We start from the raw sequence: 25,406 nt of genomic DNA, 5'->3' as shown, positions 1-25,406 counted from the left end.
ATGATTAGTAATTTTTTGACCTTTGACTGGGGTTGTGGTTGTGGGTCCTCAAGTTTGGGAGACTGGATACAGGAGCATCTCCTCTGATATGCATTTCATCCCTCAGAGGTGAACAGTTACTTGAAAGACAACTTCACAAGTCATTTAGACTATTTTTGTGTTCAAATTTGCACCTCAATTATGCGGCTTAAGGAAGTCAGCAACCATCAAGGTCAATACTTTGTGTTTTACCAAGGAACAGTCCAAGGTCTAGAGAAGTAAAGTACGTTTCCAAGATTACAAATTGAGCAAGTGGCCAACCTGGGCTCTGGCCATACAAAAGCCTGGGATGACTCCCCTCGGCCCTTCACAACTGGTCAGAGCCCTGTACTCTCCACTCTTGCTTCCTATCCATTTCCTGTCAGTGCTTTTACACAGTTTCTTTCCCATGGAAGTCATTTGTTTCCTTTCTTTCCCTGACTCTCTCCCACCATCTTTCTCTTTTTGCACTGATGGTTCAAGGTGTAGCCCAGGCCCCAACCACTCCAATTTTCTCTGCCACAGTCCTTCGTGGCAGATTAACTCAGAGCAGTCTGGGCAAGCATCCACTGTAAGATGAATTGCAGGTGTTTGTTTATGTCTGTCTTCATCAGCAGACAAGGAGAGAGGGAGGGGGAGAGAGAGAGAGAGAGAGAGAGAGAGAGAGAGAGAGAGAGAACACAGACATGGCTTCCTTTATCTCTTATTGCTCTGGGTTCTAGATCAAAATGAATTAACTGTAGCCTCCAGGCCTGCCCAGCAACTGCCTATATGCTTATTATGGCAAATCAATGAACACAGGCCTTTTAATTCCCACTTTCATTTTCTACCTTTAGTGCTAGCCATTTATCTCCCCACACAACTCCCTAAAGTGCCCTTGAGAATCTCAGGAATCTGTCTTTTTTCTGTCTCCACGTTCTTTCAGGAGGACTCTGCTAGACGTGAACTCAGAAAGATTTTGCCACTACATCAACTCATGTATAAATAATGACAATAGGGTTGCTGCTTGATGATTTTACAATCAAGGCTTGTTTCATCTTTCTTTAATTTTGGACACTTTGGACATTTTTCCTGGCAGCTATTTGACTTGTTTTGCCGTGTGCATTACCTATAAGAGTCAAAACCTCTGCAAAGACAAAGATTTTGACCTTTTGTCAATGCTTTCTTTTACACTAACTTACCTTTCCTTCCAGCAGGTGGTGGTATAATACAAACAATGGCCTGAGCAAACTCTTACGCTCACTTAAGTATCACAGCAACAGGAGTCTCATTCTAGGTTAGATTTCTACAATAATTCTAAAATTAAAAGATAGGGTCTTTCTAAAGATTTGATCTATCGGTCGTCTTTTCACTGCCTATCATTTGCATATATTTCCTTAGGTAGGAAAATTTAGCCCTGGTTATATAGGCATTCCTTTATACCTGGCACTTGAAAATATAAAACAAAAGAGGCTCTTTAGGAAAAATTCTCTTTAACTATTTTAGTATATGCATTAGTCTTAATGAATTTTTTGTTGCTATATTTAATTCACTACATTATGTTAGTTAAAGTATGTGGCTTATTGATGTGACCTCAGTTGGAAAGAAGTCGTCTTTCTGTGGAATTTATTTGAATGTATATACGTTCTAGATAACCTATGTATAACATTAATAAATATGTATTTTTATTGGAGCGTGTGTCTTTCAAAAAGTTATTTCAGCAGCACAGAATTTCAGTATATTTTATAGACTCAGAACAGTTACAGAATTAGATGTCTTTATTTTATCAGATTTTGTTTAGTTATCCATAACTTCTAGGGAATTTCTTAAATAAAATTGGAAGAAAATATTCCTCAAACCAAGATGAATAATATGTCAGAGGAGCCAAGAAATAGTTTTCAGATTGTGCCTAGTTACATTTTTGGATACCAAGAAGCAAAGATTAGAAACACATCAGCAAGTCAGAAATCTATTACTTAAAGGATATATCTGAAAGGACATAAACGATATTATTTATCATTCTCTGAAAAGACAAAGAGCAGAAAATCGCTCAGTTGTGATTTACAAATAGTTGCTATTTATGGTATTCCAATTCGCTTGTGTATAAATATGCACTTAAACATCTTCAGTATATTTTCTCATTCTAGAGGCAAGAACAATCCCCCTGTTGTGGGTCCAGCCCCTGTATCCCCATTTACTATCTAATAAATATTTTAACATCTATTTCCATTGTGCTGGACAGAAAGCAGGCAACAAACACCAGAGCCTGAGTAGAAATGAGGTCCCCAGGGATGAATGGAAGGACAGATCTAGCACAGGGTATCCCTGCAAATCCTGACTCCTCACGCATTTCTTTATACAGTGAATCCTTATGTAGTGCCTATTATCAGCAGTCACAATACGAAATGGGAAGGACACAGCCAGCCACCCAGGCAGACACACTCCCTGTGGACATTGTTGAGGACCGAGCACTGTTTCTCTCTCTCTCTTCCCTGTTTTCTGCGTGTAATACTGCATTTAGATGGATGGTGAATGTCTTACATTCTTATCTTGTAACTTTTCTCTCATGGGTTGCATCTCATACACATTCGGACGGAAGACAATGTGAAGATACATAGGAGAGCACCCTGTGAAGATGGAAGATTAGAGAGACTCATCTACAAGCCAAGGAACACAGGAGTCACAGAAGCTAGGAGAGAGGCTTGGATCAACATAAGGCAGCTTATTAGAATCAGTGGGTGGTATGGTGTGGTTAGCTACACTGGGGTATGAGATTAGTCCTCCCAGGTCCCCATAGCCTGCATATTTGTGGAGGAGAATCAGACGGTCTTGCACGTCTTAGAGGAGGACAAATCATAGGTAGATGAGAGTTAAAATCTAGAAGACCAGACAGGGATAAGGGTAGGGTGAAAGGACCTATCTCTGAGATTTGGATAGACCAAAGCTGTGGGTTAAGTTACAGACTAGTACTTAGCGAAACCTTAGAACTTAGATAGAGTTGAGTCAGAGGGAGGGTGGAGATACCATGCCAAGAGGCCAGACAGAGACATGACAACTGCGGACCCTATAGCAAGGGGTCTAGTGAGAACAAAGCCTCTTATTAAAGATCTGCTATATTCACTTCAAATCCAGTGAAAGCTAGCTGAGAAAGATAAAACGTCAGACGACTCCTCTCCCTTATCATGACTCTCCCTAATATCAAAAGGCCATCCTAGAGAGGAAGAAGACTGGAAGAAATTTGAGCTGAGCAACTTGGAAAGGAAAACCGTCTTGATACGAAATTTTATTTTTGAATACACTAACTTTGAATTGAGAACTGACTAAGAATTTACCTGTATGAGACTGAATTCTGGATCAAAAGGAATTTAACTTGACGAGATCAAAGGCTCACTGCTGTCTAGTGACCTTGGGCCCAGGAAAGAGGGTCTATGATCTGATCAACTTTGGATGTTCCCCTGCCTACAGGATGGGCAGGTCTTGGGGCTGAAATGATGTGTCCCCTGAAGACTGCACACCTCTTGTAAACTGGCTCCTTGAGTTTGCATGAGTCCCCCCACGAATGATTCTGAGCCTGCTCCTAAGGCCTTCGGTATTCTCTTCTCTGATTCTCTCTTTCCTGGGGCTGGAGCTGAGGGCTGGCCATAGGACAGATATTTTTATGGACAGAGTAGGATATGTGTATTTCAGTGTCCACCTGCAGATGCCCACAGGCTGTTGAGGTGCCGACAGAACATGTGGGAAGAGACAGGGGCTCCAGGGGCTGACGTACTGCTGCACGCTGCCATCACAAGTTGTGGAACATTCAGGAGGAATTCTACGTGCCAACCTGGCCTTCTAGGTTGATTTGAAAGGTATATTTATGAAGGTAGGAAGATAGAACAAAATTCGCTAGTTTGCTAATTTGATTTATAACTTCTAAATGTTTAGACATAACCCACCAGGGCCTCCGTGTGCACTTTTGCCCTGGGCCCTGCACGTGTTGGAAGCAGCCCTGCTGCTCTCATGGAAACAGTACCCAGGGGCTCCGCTGGGTTCAGTTAGGAAGGAGGTTACATTTATGTGCAGTTGAGTCGTGACTATAGGTTTGAAACCTGTAATGCATGGTAGAATTATTGTCTGTCAGATTTCTATTACTATAAAAACTGAAAATTTAACTTTTGGAGCAGCGCTAAGCAAAGGAAAAATACTTAGCAAGCGCGCTTTCTGTTTCAACTTTTTTTTTTTGTGCCTTTGTACCTTTTGTCTCTTTTTCGTTAGTTTCAGGTGTACAAAGCAACTTAACAGTTAGACATTTACAACCCTCACAAAGTGATAGACCCCTCCCTAGCTACTACCCTTCTGACATTGTAAATGCTTTTACAATTCCATTGACTCTATTCTCTCTGCTGTACTCCACATCCCATGACTATATATATACTTAATTATAGTTCACATTCAATACTATTCTACTTCAGCTTCAGGTGTACAATGCAGTGGTCAGGCATGTACACCGTCCATGTAGTGGTCTCCCTGATAAGTCCAGTACCCATCTGACACCCTACCTAATCTTTAGAACATTATTGATTATATTCCCCATACTGTATTTCATATCCCCATGACTATTTGGTGACTACTAATTTGTACTTTCTAATCCTTTCACCTTCCACTTTAACTTTTGAATGGGAGGGATAGGTTGTGGGAAATCCTGCTGGCTCCCACAGTGGCGTCTGTAAGCACAGACCCCAGTTTGATCATGCTAGTCACAGCCTTTCCTCTCCATGGTTGGCCTCTACTTACATGCTGTTCATACCTGCTTCCTCTTTTCTGGCTTATGATTCAATTCTTTCTTCCTTTCTCTCATTTATACTTCTAACGTCCTTCTTTACTCAATTTGTCCCTCTGGAAGCCTTGGGTAAGTGTTCTTCCAAGTCCAGTGCAGCTGGGAAAACTGTGGCTGTGTAAAGCTCCTGCCCCCTGGCCCTGCTCTGCGGATTCCATAAGCAGGATCTGGGCCCAGTTCACTCTCTTTGCTTTCCATTCTAGTTCCTACCGATGGAAGAACAAGTCAAAATGTAGGAGGAAGGCAATAAACATTTCGGTGTTGTCACAGAGTTCCATAACTAGAGAAGGTTGAAGTGAGAAGGTGCCATTGAGGTCACTTTTGGGTCAGAGGCTGCAGCCTGGAGACACCAGGTCTCCACCGTTCAGCCAGCATGAGGCTGTCCATCCTGACAGATGGTCTGGGCCTTTGCCTTCCAGTGAATTAGGCCAAGTAATCTCCCTCCTTCAAGGGTTTATTTTGTCCAATTTTTACTGGCACTCCAAGAAACAAAAACAGACATTAACATGTTTCCAGATGGCTCTACCTCAAGAAATTATATATATATATATATATATATATATATATATATATATATATATACACACACACACACATATATTTCCTGCCATTAGACATAACTGTTGCTTGATTATTTTTTGAGGGAGGAAATTAGGGTCCTGTCTAAAATCAGCACCTCTGTGAATGTGGCCTCACTGTAGATACTGTTCCTGGACCCTGATGAATGGGATTAGTGCCCTTATGAAAAAGGGACCATAGAGCTCCCTCACCCCTTCTGCCAGGTTGAGGACACAGCAAGAAGACAGTTCTCCATGAACCAAGAAGTGGGCTCCCACCAGACACCAAATCTGCCAGCACCTTGACCTTGGACTTCCTAGTCTCCACAACTGTGAGCATTAAATTTCTGTTTTTTATAAACCACCCAGTATATGGTATTTTGTTATAGCAGCCGGAACAGACTGAGACATTCACCTACTTTCCTATGTGATCTGCAATGAGGATCACCCATCTCAGACGACATCAGCATAGACTCAATGCGAGGCTTTATCGCTTTCCCACTTCTATTATTCATATGTGCACACTTTCTTTAAAAAAATAATTTGAAGCAATTTATAAGCAAAATTTACACAGTCGTGTGTCACTTAAAGACAGGGATATGTTCTGAGAAATGTGTCATTAGATGACTTTGCCCTTGTGTGAACATCATAGAGGGCACTTCCACAAACCTAGATGGGATAGCCTCCTACACATACATAGGCTACATGGGATAGCCTATTGCTTTTAGTCTAAAAGCCTGTACAGCATGTTACTATACTGAATACTGTAGGCAGTTGTAACAAAATGATACTAAGTATTTGTGTGTCTAAATATGGAAACTGTACAGTAAAAATACATAAACCAGTAGTATAGTTGTTCATTATCATTATGAAGTAATCTGTGCTGTGCATAATTGTATGTGCTATCTTTTTATATGATTGGCAGTGCTGTAGGTTTGTTTACACCAGCATCACCACAAACATGTGCATAATGTACTATATTCCAATTGCTATGACGTCACTAAGTGATAAGCATTTTTCTGCTCCATTATAATTTTATGGGACCATTATATACATGATCCATCATCAACCAAAATGTTGTTATGTGGTACATGACTGTATATATGCCACCATATATATAATGATAATGTAATCACCATCATCATAATTATAATTATTATAATAACTTAAAATACTAATATAATAATAATGATACTATATCTATCTCTGTGGCAGACAAGTTCAGGATTAGAGACTTTTAATTGCTTACTGTCTAGACCTTTGGGTCCAGTTATAAACCTTTCTGTCCTCTGATTCTTTGCCCAAGTCCAGTACCATCTCAGCACCATCAGACCACTGCGAGCTGACTCCTGGATCCAAACTCTAGTTGTCATCATTTCTTCTAATATAAACGTTCAAGTCTTCATTGGAACACCCTATGTAAGGTTTAGTTTTCTTACCTGGACTTTCAGATCTGTACATGTTCTCCAGGCTTGTTTATGCTTATCTACCCTCCATTTCTAAACCATAATCTCCACCAGGTCTACTGGCCAATTGCAGTCCTGCCCTCATGCATAGCCTTTTGGGAAGTTCCCTCACAGCCCACTTCTCCCATTGGGTTCTAGTTGGTATCTGGAATCTGTATAGATAATCCTAGATTCTTATACCATCTTGGTTGTTAGAAATGGACAAAACTGAAAGATCAATATCATTATTTTATTAAGAACTAGCCTTTTTGTTAAAGATGTTATCTCCTGAATTATGGTTTTAAATGCTTTTAATTGTCATTCATAATGTAAATGTTTCCAGGAATGCCTTCTGCTGCCAGATAGTTTTTCCTAAAAAAATCCCTTTATCATCTCTCTTCCTTCTACATGCAGAATAAAGACCTTCTGAAGTTTGGTCTCAACCACAATTTGTTTTTTCTTCTTTATATTCCACCACTCCCCTTCAAGAATTTCGGCTGTATTCAAACTTGTCTGTGGGTGAAACCTTACAAGTACTGTGCTTTGCAAATCCTGTGCCATAGCATTTTTCTTGGCTAGTAACCTTTTCTGAAAAACTGTCACCTCTTTTTCAAATAGAAAATGGTTGTGAAACCATTTCCTCTCATGAACTTATTTATTTTATATAATCAATAAATATTTATTGAGTGCCTGTTACATACAGGTAGTAGGAACTAGTGGTGCTGTGCTGAATAAATTGAACAAAACAGTCCTTCCTGACCTCATGAAGTTTCCATTCTAATATCCCTGTTAGCAATGATTAGAGGGAAAAAACAAAAGTTGTTGACTTGAGAAGGGAAATAAAGAAAATAGCAGAGCTGGAGCAGGTATTTTAACAATGAACCTGAGGTAAGAAAACAAAGCTGAATACGTCCAGGCCTTGGGTCTATATTCCTCTCACCTGGGAGGGAAGGTGAACGTTGGGTGAATGGCAGAGGGTTCTGTTAAATTCTGCCATGCTCCAGCATGATGCTATCATAGGTTGAGTAAATGTTGCTGAATCTTGGGTACTAGGAAGGCAAGCTGCGACAATGTTCACATGGGGTCATGGACATTTCCTCCTTAGCTAAATTCCAGCATAATTGATGAAAGAAGGCTGGGGAACTAGAAAGAGGAATCTGGATACAGTGTGATTATATAATAGAGCACAGAACCTCATAAAAACAGTCCAGACAAGGATTAGTGCTAGGTAGACTCATGTCATATCACAGGGGTAGGGGAGGCACACAGCAAATACTCATTGCACGTAAGAGAGAAAGATGGATGCAGAACACTTGTTTGGGAACTACAGCACAGTGGGTAACGGTGGAAAGAACAGATAAACGGACAACAAAAAGTTATCAATCCAAGTGTGTGAACTCCACAATTCTTCAATACATAGGAAGCCATTGCTAAGTCTGAAGTGGTGCAGATTTATTGACAACAGTTGGATGGCACTGGAGCTCTAGAGGTGATTGGCTGATGGTGCCCAGGGTTGTCTGGGATGAAGAATTCAGTCTCTAGCCTGGCTATAGAGGAGCTAACTAACCTGACAGCAGTGAAGCAAGACCAGGGATGAGAGTCGGAAGTCCAAGGTTCAGGAAGAGATGTCACCAAAGAAACAAGGATGGGGCTAGTTAGGACAAAATCACGGTAAGGGTGTTGTGGCGCTCACTGGGACCACGGTCCTGAGTGGTGGGTAAACAGGGATAAAAGTCTGTCTCAGGATGGAGGACTATGTTTTACCTCCTTTCAAAATAACATAACATACCAGGTCCCCTGTGACGGAGTGACCCAGCAGAAACAAGAAGTTCAAAACACCAAACACATGGTCAGAAATCAGAAACAGCATACCTGAAAGCCAAGGCCACGTCAGGAACCCAGAGATATCAAGAGAGGAGGACAAAGGAAAGAAGAGCAGGGTGGCACCAGCAGAATAAGGGCAGTCACTGTTAATTCAGGAATTAATTTTGTTGACATTATTCTTTAATGCTAAAAGAGGAGAAAGCAATAGGGATTGTTTTTATTTTTATTTTTATTTTTTTTCAGGCAAAGATCAATCCTACTTGCCAAGAAAGAAAAAGAGTCATTTCTGGGGAGCAGCTTCTGACAAGAGAAAAGTATTCTCACAACCCCTTGGTGAAAATATTTTATCGGATAATAATTCCTTCAGATACTGAGGACTAGGGCAGTCAAAGACCCTGGAGAGCCAGAATTGGGGAGGGGTCTTCAAAGGAGAGAGATGGGTAACTAACAAGTTTGCTTTGGAACGTCTCTGTCTGCGCTGCAGTGTTTAAAAAAATCTTCAGTGTGGTTTCATTTGGGACTTTTGAGGAAGGTTGATTTTATTCAATGTTTTGATTAGTTTTTAAGACCCTCGAGTCATTTCTGTTGTTCTCGCCCTCTGTAGATTAGGACACCAGTTAGAAATTTGACAGTATTTTTCTCTAAACATTTTGTCCTTTTGCAGTTGTCAAATATTGAATTAGATCTTGTTATAAACAGACGAGAAGCTGGCATTGTTGACATTTTCCTTCATTAGGAAGAAACTGAAAGCTGACATTTTCAACCTATCAGCACTACTCATAAAAATACAGTATGGAGAATGAGGAAATCTGTTTCCTTTCTTGCTCTCACGTATTACAGACTCACTAATGAAACATTAATTGATAAAATGACTTCACTTAATAAGTGCCTAAGTTTTTCTTCAAAAGGGAGGAAAAGTATTGATTGACTCTAGGATTTAAAGTCTGAATGAATGAAAGAAGGCATTGATTTGAATCTAATGAGATTATTGATTAAACCTAAGATTTGAAATCTGAATGAGTAAATAAATGAAGATGTTTATTTGATTCCTGATTCTTGTCTCTTATCAGTTAGTTGTTTTCTTTGTTTCTCACTTTATTTGCAAAACTGGAAAAATAACTATAGCTACTTTGCCCATGCCAAAGGATTATTACAAGGGATCAACTAAATAATGTAGTGAAGTGCTTTACATACTGTGAAGGGCTAGACAAATGTTGTGAAGCATACTACATAGCTTTAATGAAAAGGTGATTTGGTTAGATTAATTGGGGGGACTTCTGGAATAGTTTAAAGTTGAGGCAAGATCTGTGTTTGAGATTTTGGTGAGCTAACATCCTATTTCACTCCCTGAAATGCATCCCTAGACTAAATTGATGAATATACATATTTTGTAACCTAATCACCTCAAAAGTTTGAAACTATACTTTCAAAACCTTACTTGTAGAAAATGATCTGGTTGGAGGTTGAGATCAAGGCAGTTAATACTATAGAAGTTTTTTTTTTTTTGCATCAATTTGATTTTTTGAGGAAAAGAGGGCAAAGTTGGGAAGCAATTGCTTGAAGATCACAGTAAAATTTCTGAGAATCATGTAGCTTGAGAAATAGAGTATGAAGAAAATTCTCCCACCCTCCCATCCTGATACTCCAGGCTTTAGAGATGGCCCGATAGGGGACAGCGAAGAAAGGGGAAGATGAGCAATACCTGATTCAATTCAGAGGTGAAAGGTAGAAGACCTCTAAAATTGCCCTTCTTTCTTTATATCCTACACTAAATTCATACGTAGTTTGACCTGTCTCGTTTTCCATGGGGAGTCAGTTTTATTCCTTGCTAATGCTAACTGAATTCAGGATGACCAATATTAGGTGAAAACCCACATAGAAAAAGTTTTGAGTAAAGAGGCTATCTTTACTTTCAAATTCTGAGTAATCTAAGGTACAGCTCAGTCCTCACTGGAATTTATCCAAGTGGGATGTTAAAATTTTGAATGTCAATGAATGCAATCAATAAGGTACTGACCAAAGCTGGTCATTCCTTCTAGGCATCAAGTCACTTGACCCTCAATCTGTTGTTCTCTTGTTTGCATAAATAAGGTGAAGCTTCTGTGCCTACCAAGGAGAAAGAGCCCTTCTCAAGTCTGGGTTGATGGTCTTCTGAGCAGGGGAGCAGCTAGACCTCAGCCCCACTCACACTCTTCCCCCACGCACCCTTGTGCGAGCACTTTCTATCTGTATGAGGCAACCTTGGAATGACTTTGGTTGAACATGGAATGTCTTGAGACAAGACTTGCTGCAAGAATTGATGAAGGCCACTGATGCTTTGCGACATTTATTTACCAGTATTGCTACTGTGTTTGGGGAGGAATTGTATTCTCTGAAAATACCTTTTTTTAAATTTGAACATGATTATTCTTTAAGTACCAGAGAATGTATCTTCTCTGAGTAGAAAGGGAGGTGGAGATTTCCATGGAATAGTGGGAATCCTTAGGTTTGGGTTCTTATTTCAGTTTCCTATATAAACTTTGAAAAATTGCTGAACCTCTTTGAGCCTCAATGACCTCATCTGTACCACTTCAGACAGTTTTATTTATTTCATAGACTTAAGACAAAGATTAAATGAGTTAGCAACGTATGTCAGTTTCCTAGCCCTGTCCCTGTCTACACTTAACAACTCTTAACTTTCTCCCCACAGCCATGGTGGGGAAGAAGGAATGCAGCTCAGAATGGTGAGACAGCAACCCCAGATGCTGTAGGAACTGTTAAATTTATTAATTGTGTCACTTAGACTCTATGGTATGGATATCCTCTGTAAAAATGGGAGGTGGAATTATCTCTAAAGTTTCTTCTAGCTTGGTAAATGTTTATGATTATTTGCACATTTTTTTTCTGATTCAATTCAATTCTAACCTTAAATTTAGTACAACATTATAGTTGTTACTCAAGAGGCACTGACTTTCCCATGGCGTTGGCCATTGATACTGTCTCACACTCCTGTATAGAAAAAAGAGTCAGCAAGTTCCCAGGATCTCTCAGCTGTCTGTCCCTTGGAAGAACAAAGGAAGACACTGTCAGTATATCTTTAGAAAGCATTCTATTTCCATGTAACAGTGACACAACTCTCTATAACACAGAGGTCGAATTTTATCCATTTTGGCATGGGCTATGCTTCATATTTCTGGATTGCAGAATCACCCACAGGATTCTACATTTTGCTCTGAGACTCTCAGGGGATCTTTGGTATTTGAAGTGCCAACCATTACGTGCCTCGCAACAGGTCATGGCCATTGTTATCCATGACCTGGGATTTTTCTGGGCTCGGTAACTGGCATAGATGAGAAGTCACTTAATTCAAACTGATATATCTGTGGAAAAAGGGGTTTCTGGGAATATAAATTGATATTTGTAGCCTGTGAGGTTTTTCCCTCCAAGTACAGATATCCCTGTTTTAAAAATTTTGGAAATTGTTGGTATATATATTGGTGGAAAATAGAGAATGTCAGTCCTTGCTAATGATTACATATAAAAATTCTACCCGTGGTGATTAAAACTCTAGGTTTTGGAAGTCTTGGAGGAATTGTGGAGATCTATCTGAGGAAGGTTGACAGAGGCAAAGTGATGTCTCTATAACTCAAAGACAGGATAGGGGTGAATTCTGAAAAAATACAGTGAATCTGCAAAACTGAATGGACTGCTAATTGACTGGGAGTACTTAGCAAAAGGCAGCATGATCTCCAGAAGTAGTGCAAATTCCCTAGCAATTAACTTTATTTTTATGGTTGAGAGACTCATGTATCAGGGTCTGAATACCTGATATAGTAGACGGACTATATTACACTATCCTTGTGAACAAGTTGGGGAAACATAGATGAGCCTGTAGTAGTCAAGTGAATTTACATATATCGAACAGTTATACCAACGAGCATCATCTTTCACAAGATTCTGGAGGAGCAGGAAGACGTGAAACAGACCTGGAAAAGGAAAAAGTTTCTTTTTGTTTCCCTCTAGGAAGGGATAGGTACGGTAGCTATTTTCAAATGTTTTAACAGTCTATCATCCAAGAGGAATTAGACATTCCTGGTGTCTCAAGCAGGACAATTTGGGATTAAGGAGAAAAATTTTTCTTACTACAAGGGAAAAGGTTTCTATTAATTAGTCTAATGGAATGGAAGATCTTTTGAGGTAGCAAATATTATTTCCATGACAAATTTAAGAAGAGGCTGGTCATCTGCCTTAGACATTGTCTACTGGTTGCTTGCATTAAAGGGAAGGCGGGCAAAGTAGTTTCTTCGGTCCTTTCTACACTTGTAGATGCTGAGATAATGTTGGAGAAGTAAGTTAGTGGTCAGAACACAAATGAACAAACATCTTTCCTTTTGTGTCACAACTAAAGGAGCATATTATGTTTTGTCACACAGAAAGGGCTTACATTCCTAAGTGCCCTGCATGAGAGATAAACCAGGAATGAGGAAACCTAAAAGTCACAAATAACAAGAATTTTCTAAAACCATTGTGATATAAGCCATCAGAAAAGGATAATTTTTTTTTAAAGACAAGAACATTTCTCAAATGTTTCCAATCCAATCAGAACTGTATCTGCCATATGATAATTTGAACTATGAATATTGCATTTTCTCTCATATTCCAACAGAAGTTTGTCTGAAAACTAGAGCATGGTGCAAATATAAGTAAATCTTTTCTTGGTGTTTAAAATTATCTATGAGCTTTCATTTTGCCTCCTAATTAGATTGTTGAAGGTCTTGATTTCCAGTTTAGGAAGTTAGTAGATTTTGAACTCTTTTAATGAACTTTTTAAGAAGTACAGTTTATATCATGACCCAGGATCATATATGCATTATGAATAAAACAAAATATTTGAGAAATAATACTTATACTTACACATTAGCATAATATTCTAAAATTTTCAATTCAATTCAATTCATTAAAAATTAACTCCCGTTCATGCCCCACTAATTTCACATGCTTTGCAGGTTGAAACACACTACTGTAGTTAATAGCCACTAAAAAATCCAAATAATGGCAGAATAAATGAGAGAATTCAGATCTTGTCACTTAGGACAATGTTTCCATATATAGTGCATGAAAAGTCTTGGCGTTTGCAATATATTTATACAGTACTCTTTAGTTTCTTTCTTTTTATATTTTCAGCCTCCTCCCCGGCTTCCCACACCCCTTGAAGCAGCCACTTGAAACATTAAATACTATGAGAGAGATATATAGATATACTACATTTGTTCTGTGTATCTTAACGCTTTACATCTAGAGAAGTAAGTTTTAGCCTAGAGCATATCTGTTTATGAGCACATTCAGGTGACTTCCGATAATGGAATTGCTGATACACTGCTCATAGCTGTCTGGGTAACCATTCTTTTATTATCAGGAAGGCAGATGCAGTTTTTAAGATTAAAGTGGACACCTCCTAGAAGCTACATTTATTACAAAAGGCTGAAGTGTCCACATTCATAGGAATCAAAGGGGCTTAAAGCAGAAAAGCCGTAGAATTCAACAGACGAATGCAATTTTGGACAGGACAGCAACCACCTCAGTAGGTGACAGGAATGAGAGGTAATTTAATTCTGAAAAGTACCAACTCTGCCCCCTCTGGGGTTAAGCCAGGTGCCCTCTATTGTGATAGCTACAGCTTGGGTCTACCCGATAAAAATTCCAACCGTCAGCACAGGGAAGGAGAATACTTTGATAAATTTCACCATTTGAGATTCCCTTGGTCGTGTTTTGAACCCATTTCTGCAGAAAAAAGGAGTTCCACTCTGCTACTGCAGTGAAAGTAAAGTCCACTTAGAAGGGCATTATACCCCAGTCACTATTACAGTATTTGAAAAGCCATCACGGATAAATTTTAACCCTTAAAACATGACAACCTTGAAAAGTAACAACTGGAGTGTGGCTATTCCACTGTCACCTGCCATCTAATGACAGTTGTGCTGTGTTTAAAGGTATCGCCCTTTCCCCACCATCCAACCCCCAAACTGGCTTTAAATCCCTCATGAGCCCCTTTGCCAGGAAGTCTGAAAAGTATCTCAGCTGGGTCCGCTTCCAGTGCTTACTAGAAACGCCTCCATTTACATCACTAAAATTTGTCTCATAGTCTTGAATATCTTTGAAATATTGGCCAAAGGATTTGGAAGAGTAACAAAGTGCCTTCGTTATTTCTTCTTGAAAACTCTCTAGCAATTTGAGAGTCTGAAGAGGCCTACCTTCAGAAATTCTGAATATGTAATGAGTGTACTTCCTATCACAAAACAAAACAAAAAAATGATTTCTCTCCCTTTTTATCAGGCTAATGTCTTCTGAAATCCCCTTCACTTTCCCAAGAGTTTATCTTTATTGAGACTAGAATTGGAGAAAATATTTTCCTGATGTTTATCAAACGTTTACTGTAATTTAAAGTGCTAGTGTCGCCGAAGTGGTTTTGTACCTGAGAGCTTCTCTACTGCAAACTTTTACAGCCCATATTATTAATGAAAAGACAATATTGATTGTAATGCATTTTAAACAGACTCTTAGAGTGTTGCAAAGCCTCAATCACAGACCTGTTTCCTGCACTAAGAAAAATATGAAAGTTTTAAAATTATAAACATTTTAATGAGATCAGAAGAGCATAGTATAAGAGAATAGATAAAAGTATGCTTGGGGCAATCCCTGGGCTAACTTTCGGAAAAAGTTCATGTATTTAGCACTGCTTGTAATTTTTCTACAGTTTTTAGGTCTGGCCTTTCTCTGATGCTTTGCATATTGTTGCCACCTGTTTTATCCCATTTTGTTCGAGATAATGTTTCTCACCGGTCCCCAGGGGTTCCCCAGTTGACACCCTGGAATGAGTTACCTGCCCTCTCTCCCTTGGCCCCTCCCTCAGCTGCTACTCACTCAAAAGGGTCGCTGGGATCTGCCCTCTGGAGCTCTGGAGGGATGGGGATTCTTTTGTAGTACATTTCCCAGTCGAAGGCGCCTCGCATGGCATCCCCAGCTTGTGCCTCATACCCAAAGTGATTGTGGTCAATGACATCGATCATGGGGCACACGATGGTTTTGTGGTTTAGTGCAATTTGGTCTGAAAAATGAAAGCACAAAATAGGAAATGACATGCCTGCCTAGGTCATCTATCATTTTTCTGCAAAGAGAAGCCTACAGAGCCCTCCTAACGCATAAGGCATGCAGCCTGCTTCCCTGTTGCCATCAGAGCACTTTGTGGAATCTCCATTTGAATGCTGGACTTAATGTGATGGGACAGTGATTAGGTGCAATTAGTTTGTTGCGTTTTCTTTTAAGAAAGTTATGTCCCAGAGAGACTTGCAGAAGTCCATTTAGCTCTACCTCTGTCACAATGTTGCTCTGACCTGTCCTCAATCTGTCATTCTACAGTGCATCCAACATGCGTGGAGTATAAACAGCAATGTGTTCCTTCAAGCATACAGCTAGAGCCTGCTGAGAAAATATTGGTCTGCTTTCTGGAGGCTCCAAATGTAAATATTTAACTTCATGGCTTTTTTAGCATCTAATCTTATAATGGCCATAATGGCTGTTGCCCCCTAAATGCTGACAGATCATACATAGAATTCTTGGCTCTTAGGCTCATCAGAGATTTTTGCCAAGTCCTATTTTGCGACTGTTCTTTGGTACAGACTCTGTTTATCAAAGCTATACATGTCCATCTTCTCCCACCATATCTAAAACTATACGAGGGGGCCTGATACTACTTCTACTCTGCTTGCTACTATTAATTTCTTGAGCAACTATTAAGTGATTCCAACTCATGCTATTTCTAATCCTCCTAGCAACCCTGTAAGGTGGCTATTATTATCATTCACAATTTACATATGAGGAAACTATGCTCAGAGAAGTTAAATAACTTGTCAGAGGTCACTCATCTTTTGAGAGAACGATCCAGGATGCACCTTCTGCTGAACGGTCCAACCCTAAAATCTGTGGTCTTTCCTGTTCACCACGGTGCTTCTCATGTGGCAGAAAGGTGTTACCCTCTTCAGTTTTAGCTCCTTCCTTCCTTTTCCATGTAGATATTATTATCATGTCATGTTAACAGCCCATGCAGGGAACTGGCATTTGCATAATTTGCTCATCGAGAATAGCTGCCTGTGAAGCTATTCTTCCCAAGAATATGCATTTAATCAAGATTTATTATAACAAACTAATACTGTCTCACAGGCAGAACTTTAAGTATGACTATTTGCTTTCTGGTTATTTGGAAGACCTGATGCGGCACGTAGAACAGAATACATTTAAATACCCTTAAAAAAACACCATATTGTTTAGAAATAATGAGGTTTGGTTATTTCAGTATAATTATTTTGATGACACTGATAGGCAGGGTGTGGAAACCATAGAATCCTGTGGAAGATCTTCCCTCTAGATCGACATGCCTCTTTTCTCTCTCTCTCTCTCTCTCTCTCTCTCTCTCTCTCTCTCTCTCTCTCAAATTCAACAACTATTTATTGAGTAGAAACTATGTGCCTGTCACTTTCTAGGTTTGGGGGATACTGCAGTGACTAAAACCACAAAAATCCTTGTCTTTAGATATGGAACAAAGATAATCAACATACATAGTAAATAACTGAATTATATGTATGGTAGAAGGTGATAAATGTGATAGAAAGAAAGGAAAACAGGGTATGCGGAATGGGGACTCCTGATTGCGGAAAGGGTTGCAGTTTTAGATAACATGGCCCAGAGAGCCTGGGGGTCACCTTACTCTTATTTCAGCTAATTAGTAGACAGACCCCAGCACTATTTCAAGTTAATCTCCAGCAAGAGCTCTATGAGCATCCATTTTCATCTGGGCATGCTTTATCTAAATGGTGTTTCCCCATAGATGTCTTTGAGGGAGAAAATCATCATTGCTGTGTCCAAAATATTTCTTCTATCACCTCTGCAGGTATTTTAGTATTAAGGTTTCAGTGACTTTCTTCAATCAAATATAGAATCAGGTTGATTTACAAGTTTCTTGACCAACAAGGAGTCCCAAGGTGACCCAAAGAGAATGAGTCTGCTAAACTGTCAACTTTCCCTTCAAATTTCCTTTCGGCTCTTATCCAGCTGTACTAGCTTAGAGTGAAAGCAGCATGACTAATTTTTCATCTAAGGTTTATGCCTACTTTTCAATTTCCAGGGATCAAACAAACAGACTCTTAATGGGAAATTGAAATTCAGGTATAATCCCAAGGTGAAAAATGAACCAAGAATCAGTGTGACTCCACCTATTTTTTCATTTTGGATGATGTGTCAAGGCACTGATAGAGGAAAATAAAAAAAGACAGTGATCCTGAGCTTGAATCATTTCTTATCCATCAGGCCTACAGGAAATGAAATGCTTTAATGAAAAAAGTAGGTTTCTCTCTCTCTCTCTCTCTTTTTTTTATTGTTAGATAATATGAAAAATCACAGGCTCGGTAATTGGCATTTAGGGATTGCTTTGGTTCATAAATAAATTAGGCCTTTTGCTGACTTCCTTGAGTATTCAACACTGTGTAGGTCAAATTCAGTTTGAGGGAATCTCTCTGTTGCTGATGAAACTCTAAATTGCTATGTCCTTGGACAAGGTACTTTTAATTAAAAGCTCAGAGGAGTCTTCGGCTGTAGGAGCACTGAAAAATTCCTGTTGATGAGGATGGCTGGGCATTCGTCTGGATAGGAGTGTGTAGCTAGGGGGCTGCGGTGGGGCTGGGGCGTTGCTGGCCATTTCCTGTTCTTAGTCCTACAGAGCTTCAGTTGATTTCCCTACCACATCTTTTACTAATGGCTCTTGGCTGGTTCTAGCTGAGATCCTACACAGTAGCCAACAGCCAATCTTTCTTTCTGAGGCAGCTATTGTGAGGACAGTTGTTACTGGCGTTAGCTCCAAGGCCAGGGACATATTTACAATAAAAGTTGAATTAATGAAACCTGGAAAAATAGGAAGGAGCACACAATATGTGCCCACCAGGAGTTTTTAGAAATATTTTTCCCCCCCAGGCTTACAATTTGTTCCTTACCCACTACTGGATTTTATATCTGACTTCATTGTGAAATTAAAAAAATAACGTTAAGCTCAAACTGAGTCACACATTTGTTCTCTACCTTGAATGACTTCCAATTTGCTCCTGTTTCTAACAGTTCAAGTGTAAAGTGACAAGAGTCTTTGTCCCGCCTCCTAGCCATATTGTAAGCACTCAAGGCATATCGTCTGGATAGCAGTTCTGAGTGTTTGAGGGGGTTCTACTTAAATATGGGGTATTATGTATTTAAGGGACATGGGCTGGTGCCTGCAGTGAAAAGGAGAACTGGTATTACAAATCCTACAAAATGTCAGGGCACTTACAATTCAACCGTATTCTGGGGCTGAATAATTTTCTTTCCTCATCTCTTAATAATCCTATAATAATTGTTAAACTGTGTGGGGTGTGCTGTGTGTGTGTGTGTGTGTGTGTGTGAATTTTAATCTTCCTGCAGATTTAGGTAGTATTTTTGAATACTTTTTTCTTTCAGTGTTTACCCAGTGAATACAACTGCAAAGAGGATAACGTCTAAGATAAATGAAAGCTTTTTAAACTTTAAGTTAGATTGCAGTTGGTATTATCTAAAATGTCAATTTTAATGCAGTTTTCTAGTTACCTATTTGTCTTCAGCAGTGGTTAAGGTAAAATTCAAGGCTCCCACTGTAAAAATTGTAGAAAGGGTCTCTAGCCTTTGCGGATTGCAAACTAAATAGAAGCAAACCACACACTCCCTAGGAAAGAGGACAGTCTCCCCAGGTCCCCCTGGTTCCCAGGAGACCACCATGAAGTTGTGTACTCACTAAGGAGCGGGGGCAGCCAGTTCACGTTGACCTCGCAGTGAGAGTCGAGGAATGTTAAGACTTCTCCTCTCGCCATCGATGCCCCCAGGAGTCGGGTCCGAATGAGCCCTTCCCTCTTCTTGGTGCGAACAATCCTGACTTTGGAAAATCGGGCCATGTATTCCTCTAACTTATCCTTCAAGTGTTCTAGGAAGGGAGTAGAGAATGCACAGAAAGAACACAAAACATTAGTTGCAGTACAGTGACTCATGGGTGCTTCTGTAGAGACGGTGTGTGAATGATGAATCTGAGCTTGCCTCCATTTTTCTCCTCTCTTCATCTCCAGGGGAGATACTAAGAAGATTTTATGCCTGGAGGGTTTTTGGCTTTACACTTGCCAAAATGCTTCCTACCCTGCACATACTGTCCTTTGTTTGAACACTGTAGAAGACACTGACACAACAGAGCTTTCCCACACTGTTACTGTTGGCCAGCGGCCACAATGCTGAATCCTGGCCCGCACTTGCCAAGAAGGCTACACTGCCCCCCACGTTCCTGCTCTACAAAGTCACATGAACATTCCAGTATATGGGCTCTTTGTAATAAGAGGGCTTTCCAGCAAGCCTTCACTTAGTATTCTCTGTATTGAAAATAATGTGTGTAAAACCACAAGAAAGAAACATCTCTCTCAAATTAACAAGAACTAAACAACTTCTTGTTCCCTTACAAGGTAATAGTGAACTGGTAAGTGAGCTCTGCCTCTGGCTTCTGATTTGAAGTGAAAAATTGCTGACTTGCTGTTAAAATTAGATATGGAAAGGGGAAGGCAGATGAGATACTACACAGTCAGTCATTTTGAACTGAGTAATTTATGATCAGAAACGAACAATTTGGGAATGTTTTTTTTTTTTTTTTTTGCCTAATCAAAAAATAACAACAACAAAAAAAACCAAAAAAACAAAACAAAACAAAAAAAATCAGTGGGAACAAGATCAAATCAGATAACTTACTTATAGAATAAAATATTTCCTGATAAAAACGCACCAACTTTTCAATTTTTTGTGTGTGTCAAATAAGTGTACTTGATGGCTTTCTGTGGGATATATACTCATATAATCGACATCTTCTGCTTTCACTCTTCTGTATCTAAGATATTAGGAGGGCTTTACTGGAGTTTCTAACAAGTACAGTCTAATATTTATTGAAACAGAATCTTAGTGCAGTCTGTTCTGTAGTTTTTATTTTCAAACTTTCTCTGCACATCTGCAATGTAGGCAATATTATTATTATCTCTGCCTATGATCTGTAGCGACAGGAATTCCTATCAGGATCTATGATTCCCTTCCCTGCTACTCAGTTTAAAAAGCTGTTAGAATTACTCTGCATTTGGAGTTTGTACATAAGGGTTTGGTTCTTATTCTTATTGCTTCTTCTATTATTATTAGCTTAGTGTCTAAAAAAAAAAATCTCAATTTCCCTTTCTTTCCTCAAGTACCCCATAACGATGTTTTACAAATGGGTCAAGTGAAAAAAAAAAAATCGCTTTCTCACTGTCACTATAAACGAATACGGGTGGGATCTTTCACAGGAGTGTTTTAGCTCCAAATATGTTTCCCTCTATTTTGTTGTTCCTGTAATGAACAGGGATACGGGAGATCAGATGATAGGAAGCAAAGATGACAGGATTTGGAGTCAGAACAGGACTGTGTGGAAAGTCTGCGACAGTGAAATATAGGAGTAGGCCATTCAAAATCTCTAAGCCTGGATTTCTTTACCTATAAAATATACAGAGTTTGGGTGGTTCTTTTTCCCTCTTAGAATGTGGTAGAGGGTCAAGCTTTGGTTAGAGACTTGACAGGGCTCATTCAAGAAACAAGTATGAAGTCAGTAATTGGAGACGCTGGTAAGTCACTTATTTTATGAAGAGAAAACAACATTTCTAGCATGAGACATGCCTTTGAAACCAACGCCTGAAAAATAATGAGTTTTTTTATTTCTAGGTGAGATTTTGAATAAATATTGTCTTGCAAATTTAAAGAAAAAAGGTTCAGACCAGCAATAAACACACACACACACATGACTTTATAGCAGTATTGCAGAATCTCAACCACCAAGGTGGATCCACCTTGTCTCTCTCTGCTTTGAAACAAGTGTGCTGTGCAGGGGGTCTACCTCCTGCCCCCTCTCCTTGGCTGGCTTCTCCCCTGCTTTCTTCTGTGCAGGCTGCAAAGAAAGACTCCAAAGGGCTGTACAGCACAGCACCATCTGTGAATAAGACTGCAGATTTACTATCTTGTCAGGGAAATAAAGCAGAGACCCACCATCCAGCTGCTCAAGCAAAGGCAATGACTAAGCGATAAGTGATCAATACCAGAGCCCTCCACGTGCCAGTCTTGAAAGGCCTGTGCTCTGTCAGGACCTCCCACAGTAATCAACGTTTAAGAAATCTTTATAATCTCATTACTGTGATTTATTCAGGCACTGAAATCCCTCTGCATCAGTAATGTACAAACAAGTGTCTTTCTATGAGTTTATTTGCAAATCGGTTGTTTGGACCACAGAACATACTGCCTCATGAAAACAGTGTCGTGACAGTTCTTGGGGACTGAAAATAGATCAGGAACATTTGTTAAGCCCATTAAATTAGTGCTCCCTGCCCTTCCACCCCCCGCCTTCTTTAAACTTCATTGCTCTTTTTTTCAAAGGTACGACTAAGAAAACCATCTCGTCAGTCTGGGCACATTGCTTCTTCCTCCCAGACCCCTACGGACAAACGGGGCCTCTCCTGGGAGAGAGGAGGGGTAATTCTCCACAGCTGCGTCAGAAGTGGCCGTGGATGACAGTCCCTTCCCAGGTATTCTACATTGAAAATCCAATGGCTGTTGGTCACCTGAGAGCAGCAGTCCCAACTTTGGATTTAGATTTCCACACTTTTCCGTTTGTAGGATAGTTTCTGGAACTCAGCGGGGACTATCTCCACCTGTTCCATTCCTTCTATGCACATTTTCTGATTTGGTGTATTTTTGTTTTATCAAAGCCCATTGGCACGTATTAATAGGATTGCATGGTACGAATTCACAAAACACAAGGAAAGGTTTGACCTCAAACCAAGTCCACTAAATGTTCAGATCAATTCTTCTAGTTGGAACTTGGTAGTAATAATAATTAGGCTGCTTTGCCTCAGAATAATGACCTAGCTGACTGCCCTTTTGAGGGGTCCATTCTCTCCTAGTAGTTCAATTGTAACATCTAATTACCCATAACTCACAGTGAAGGCAGGTATCATCAGTCTAATTAGCAAATTAGACTCTCATACAAGGGAGTTACTGGGGATGGTGGAGATGGCTTTCATTTAAAACATTTTGCATTTCTTTTGTATGAACAATTTTTAGATGCATTTTCTAAAAGGTAAATGATTTTAAACATTATTTTATATTACTTTAACTCAAGTACAGTGTCTTTGAAGATCCCTTTTGAATTCATTTAATTTTAAGAAAATAACAAGAGAATTTGTGGTATTTTTATAAAACAGATTTCTTTAGTGACTATGAGACATTTCTGGAACCATTTAAATTTTTTGGTTTGTGGCCATACACTACTGGTGGATACATCACTGTTAAAATCCACTGGGGGGTATTCTGATGAACCCCAGTTAAGGGAATGTAACTTCAAACATGTCAGTTTTTGCCAGGGTTTCTTGTAACACTGTGAGGCAGTCCGGACATGGTAAGTTGTACTGACAAGTCGTACTCTAGTGAAATTTTGGTGCCTTGCTACTATTTAGCAGTTTTCTGAATGTATTTTCCTCTTTTTCTAGAGTTTTCCTTTATGCTTCATAAAGTTATATGGAAAATGTCATTCATTAGTATAGTTAGTGTTTAGGGTAGCAACTGAAAAAATCACTGTCAATGATTTGCACAGTCAAGAGTCAAGAATATGATTTCCAGACCTGTTGCTGACCGGCTGCGTGTCTTTGGGTGAGTCACTTCACACCAGTCAACCTCATTTCCTCAGCTCTAAGGTGAAGGAAATGTGACTGGTTGATCGTACATATTCCTTCTAGTTCCACGATTCTATGACTTGCCTTGTGAAGTTTTACTTGTAGAGTCTTAGTCCTTTCTAGTACTTAGTTTTTCCTAAAGATTATTCTAATGGTTGGTATTTTGGTGTTTCTTTGGGCTCTCTCAATTTTGAAAGGAAGAGTCAAGCTAAAACATCTCACAGGCTTAGCCAAAAAGCAAACTCCAGGGTATTTTCTTTGGTCAATACAGCATCTGTCTAATCTCCTGTAGTTCACAGTCTATAAGACTGTCATTGATGTCAAAATAATGATTCTGAAGCACTGTGAGTTCATCAAAGATTTAAGTCTGTTCAATGAGTTATGCCTATTATGTCAGAAAAATATAGTGACAGAGTTTAGACCACTTTCTAGTCTACCTTTGATGAACTGTTTCCCAGGGGACAACTTAGTGACCATTAGTATGAGAGAGATTGGCCACAATGTCCCAAATGGAGGGTCCACCAAAGGCCAGGAAAGCAGGTGCCCCAGCTCAGCAGCTGGAATTGAGGCTTAGTAACTTGTGGACCAGTTCCTTATATCTCCTTGGAATTCCCTAATCTACATTTTAAGGGGAGGTTACCAGGAGACACTATTGATCTAGAGATAGAGATTTCTATGTTTAAGTACATATCTATGGAGATGAAATTTCTTTGATGTTTATATTGTGGTATTGGCAGAATGTAGTAGAATATGACATATAGAATATGTGCTAGTTATTATAGGTGATGCCTAATTATGAGTTCTGAAATACAATGGATTATCAATACACAGAAACATACATATCTTAAACTTTTCTGGTTAATCCCTAGCCAAGAAGAAAATACTATTAAGTGCAACTCAGAGTATGCTGGAAAAGTTGAGATTTTATCAGAGAGACAAGAAGTACTCCACAATTAGAGAATATAAAGTATTCTTCCATTTCTTGATCTACTTGGCGTATGTCATGCACATATTTTAACCCAAAGTGGTGATGTTAAGGATAACTGTCTACATAGCAGGGCTTGTAAAGACTTTTCCCATATTCTTTACACAGGGGAATACACAGATTGTAAGTCTCCAGTTGAACTCCAGAAAATTGTCAATTTCTTTATGTCCTGGTTGGTCACACTAAATCTGTCCCTTTTGATAGACATTTCATATCATCTCTAGAGCACAAAAATTCAATGAAGAAAGCAAAAGAATTTCTGAAACCATATTCAATTGGTATTATGATCTCAACTGGATTTCTATTCCTTAATATCCTATATTTTATTCTTTTAATACGCAAGGCATCTAAAGCCATTTGGGAAATAGCTTAAATAAGTAATTTAAATAAATAGACACAATGTATTCCAGCTAATATAAAAAAAGAAAAGATATCACTCTTTTGCAACCCTTAATGAACTAATGGATCAAGCCATCAAAGGCTGCTAGCATCACAAAAGGAGCAAGCATCATCTCTATTATGTGTCTCCTGTTGAAAGAACTGATCATTGCTTATAAAGTATTCTTGCCCAAAGCATTGAATCTGAATTTGATCATGCTTTTAGATCTAACTACCCATTTATAGGAAGTAAAGGATTGAAGGATATGTTAAATGGCACATCAGGGAGATAATCAGCAAAATCCAGACTATGGTCAGGTCCCTTGGACAAATGGATTGATTTCTTTAACAAATAAATCAGAAGGAAAAAGAAAAGTAATGGAAAGAGAATCCTAAAGATTAAAAGACACTTAAGAAATGTATTCGGGCGGCTGGATGGCTCGGTTAGAGTGTGAGCTCTCAACAACAAGGTTGCTGGTTCAATTCCTGCATGGGATGATGGGCTGTGCCCCCTGCAACTAAGATCAAAAACGGTGACTGGACTTGGAGCTGAGCTGCGCCCTCCACAACTATATTGAAAGACAACAACTTGGAGTTGAT

General features: G+C 39.3%; 1 protein-coding gene across 2 annotated transcripts in view; it reads right to left on the bottom strand.

Moving 5' to 3' along the window:
- The window catches only part of GALNTL6 (polypeptide N-acetylgalactosaminyltransferase like 6), a 938,097-nt gene that overhangs the window by 152,014 nt on the left and 760,677 nt on the right, over positions 1–25,406 (bottom strand). For both annotated transcript variants that reach the window (XM_019733270.2, XM_074338318.1), the window contains exons 6-7: positions 19,465–19,650; positions 15,543–15,726 (exon numbers count right to left, since the gene is read on the bottom strand). In XM_019733270.2, coding sequence (XP_019588829.1) covers positions 15,543–15,726; positions 19,465–19,650 — 370 coding nt within the window. The remainder of the gene's footprint in view (positions 1–15,542; positions 15,727–19,464; positions 19,651–25,406) is intronic.

The sequence above is a fragment of the Rhinolophus sinicus genome, linkage group LG07, assembly GCF_036562045.2.
Source record: "Rhinolophus sinicus isolate RSC01 linkage group LG07, ASM3656204v1, whole genome shotgun sequence".
Taxonomy (NCBI): Eukaryota; Metazoa; Chordata; class Mammalia; order Chiroptera; family Rhinolophidae; genus Rhinolophus; species Rhinolophus sinicus.
The sequence above is the reverse complement of the archived record's forward strand: the minus strand, read 5'-3'. Positions and strand labels throughout refer to the sequence as shown.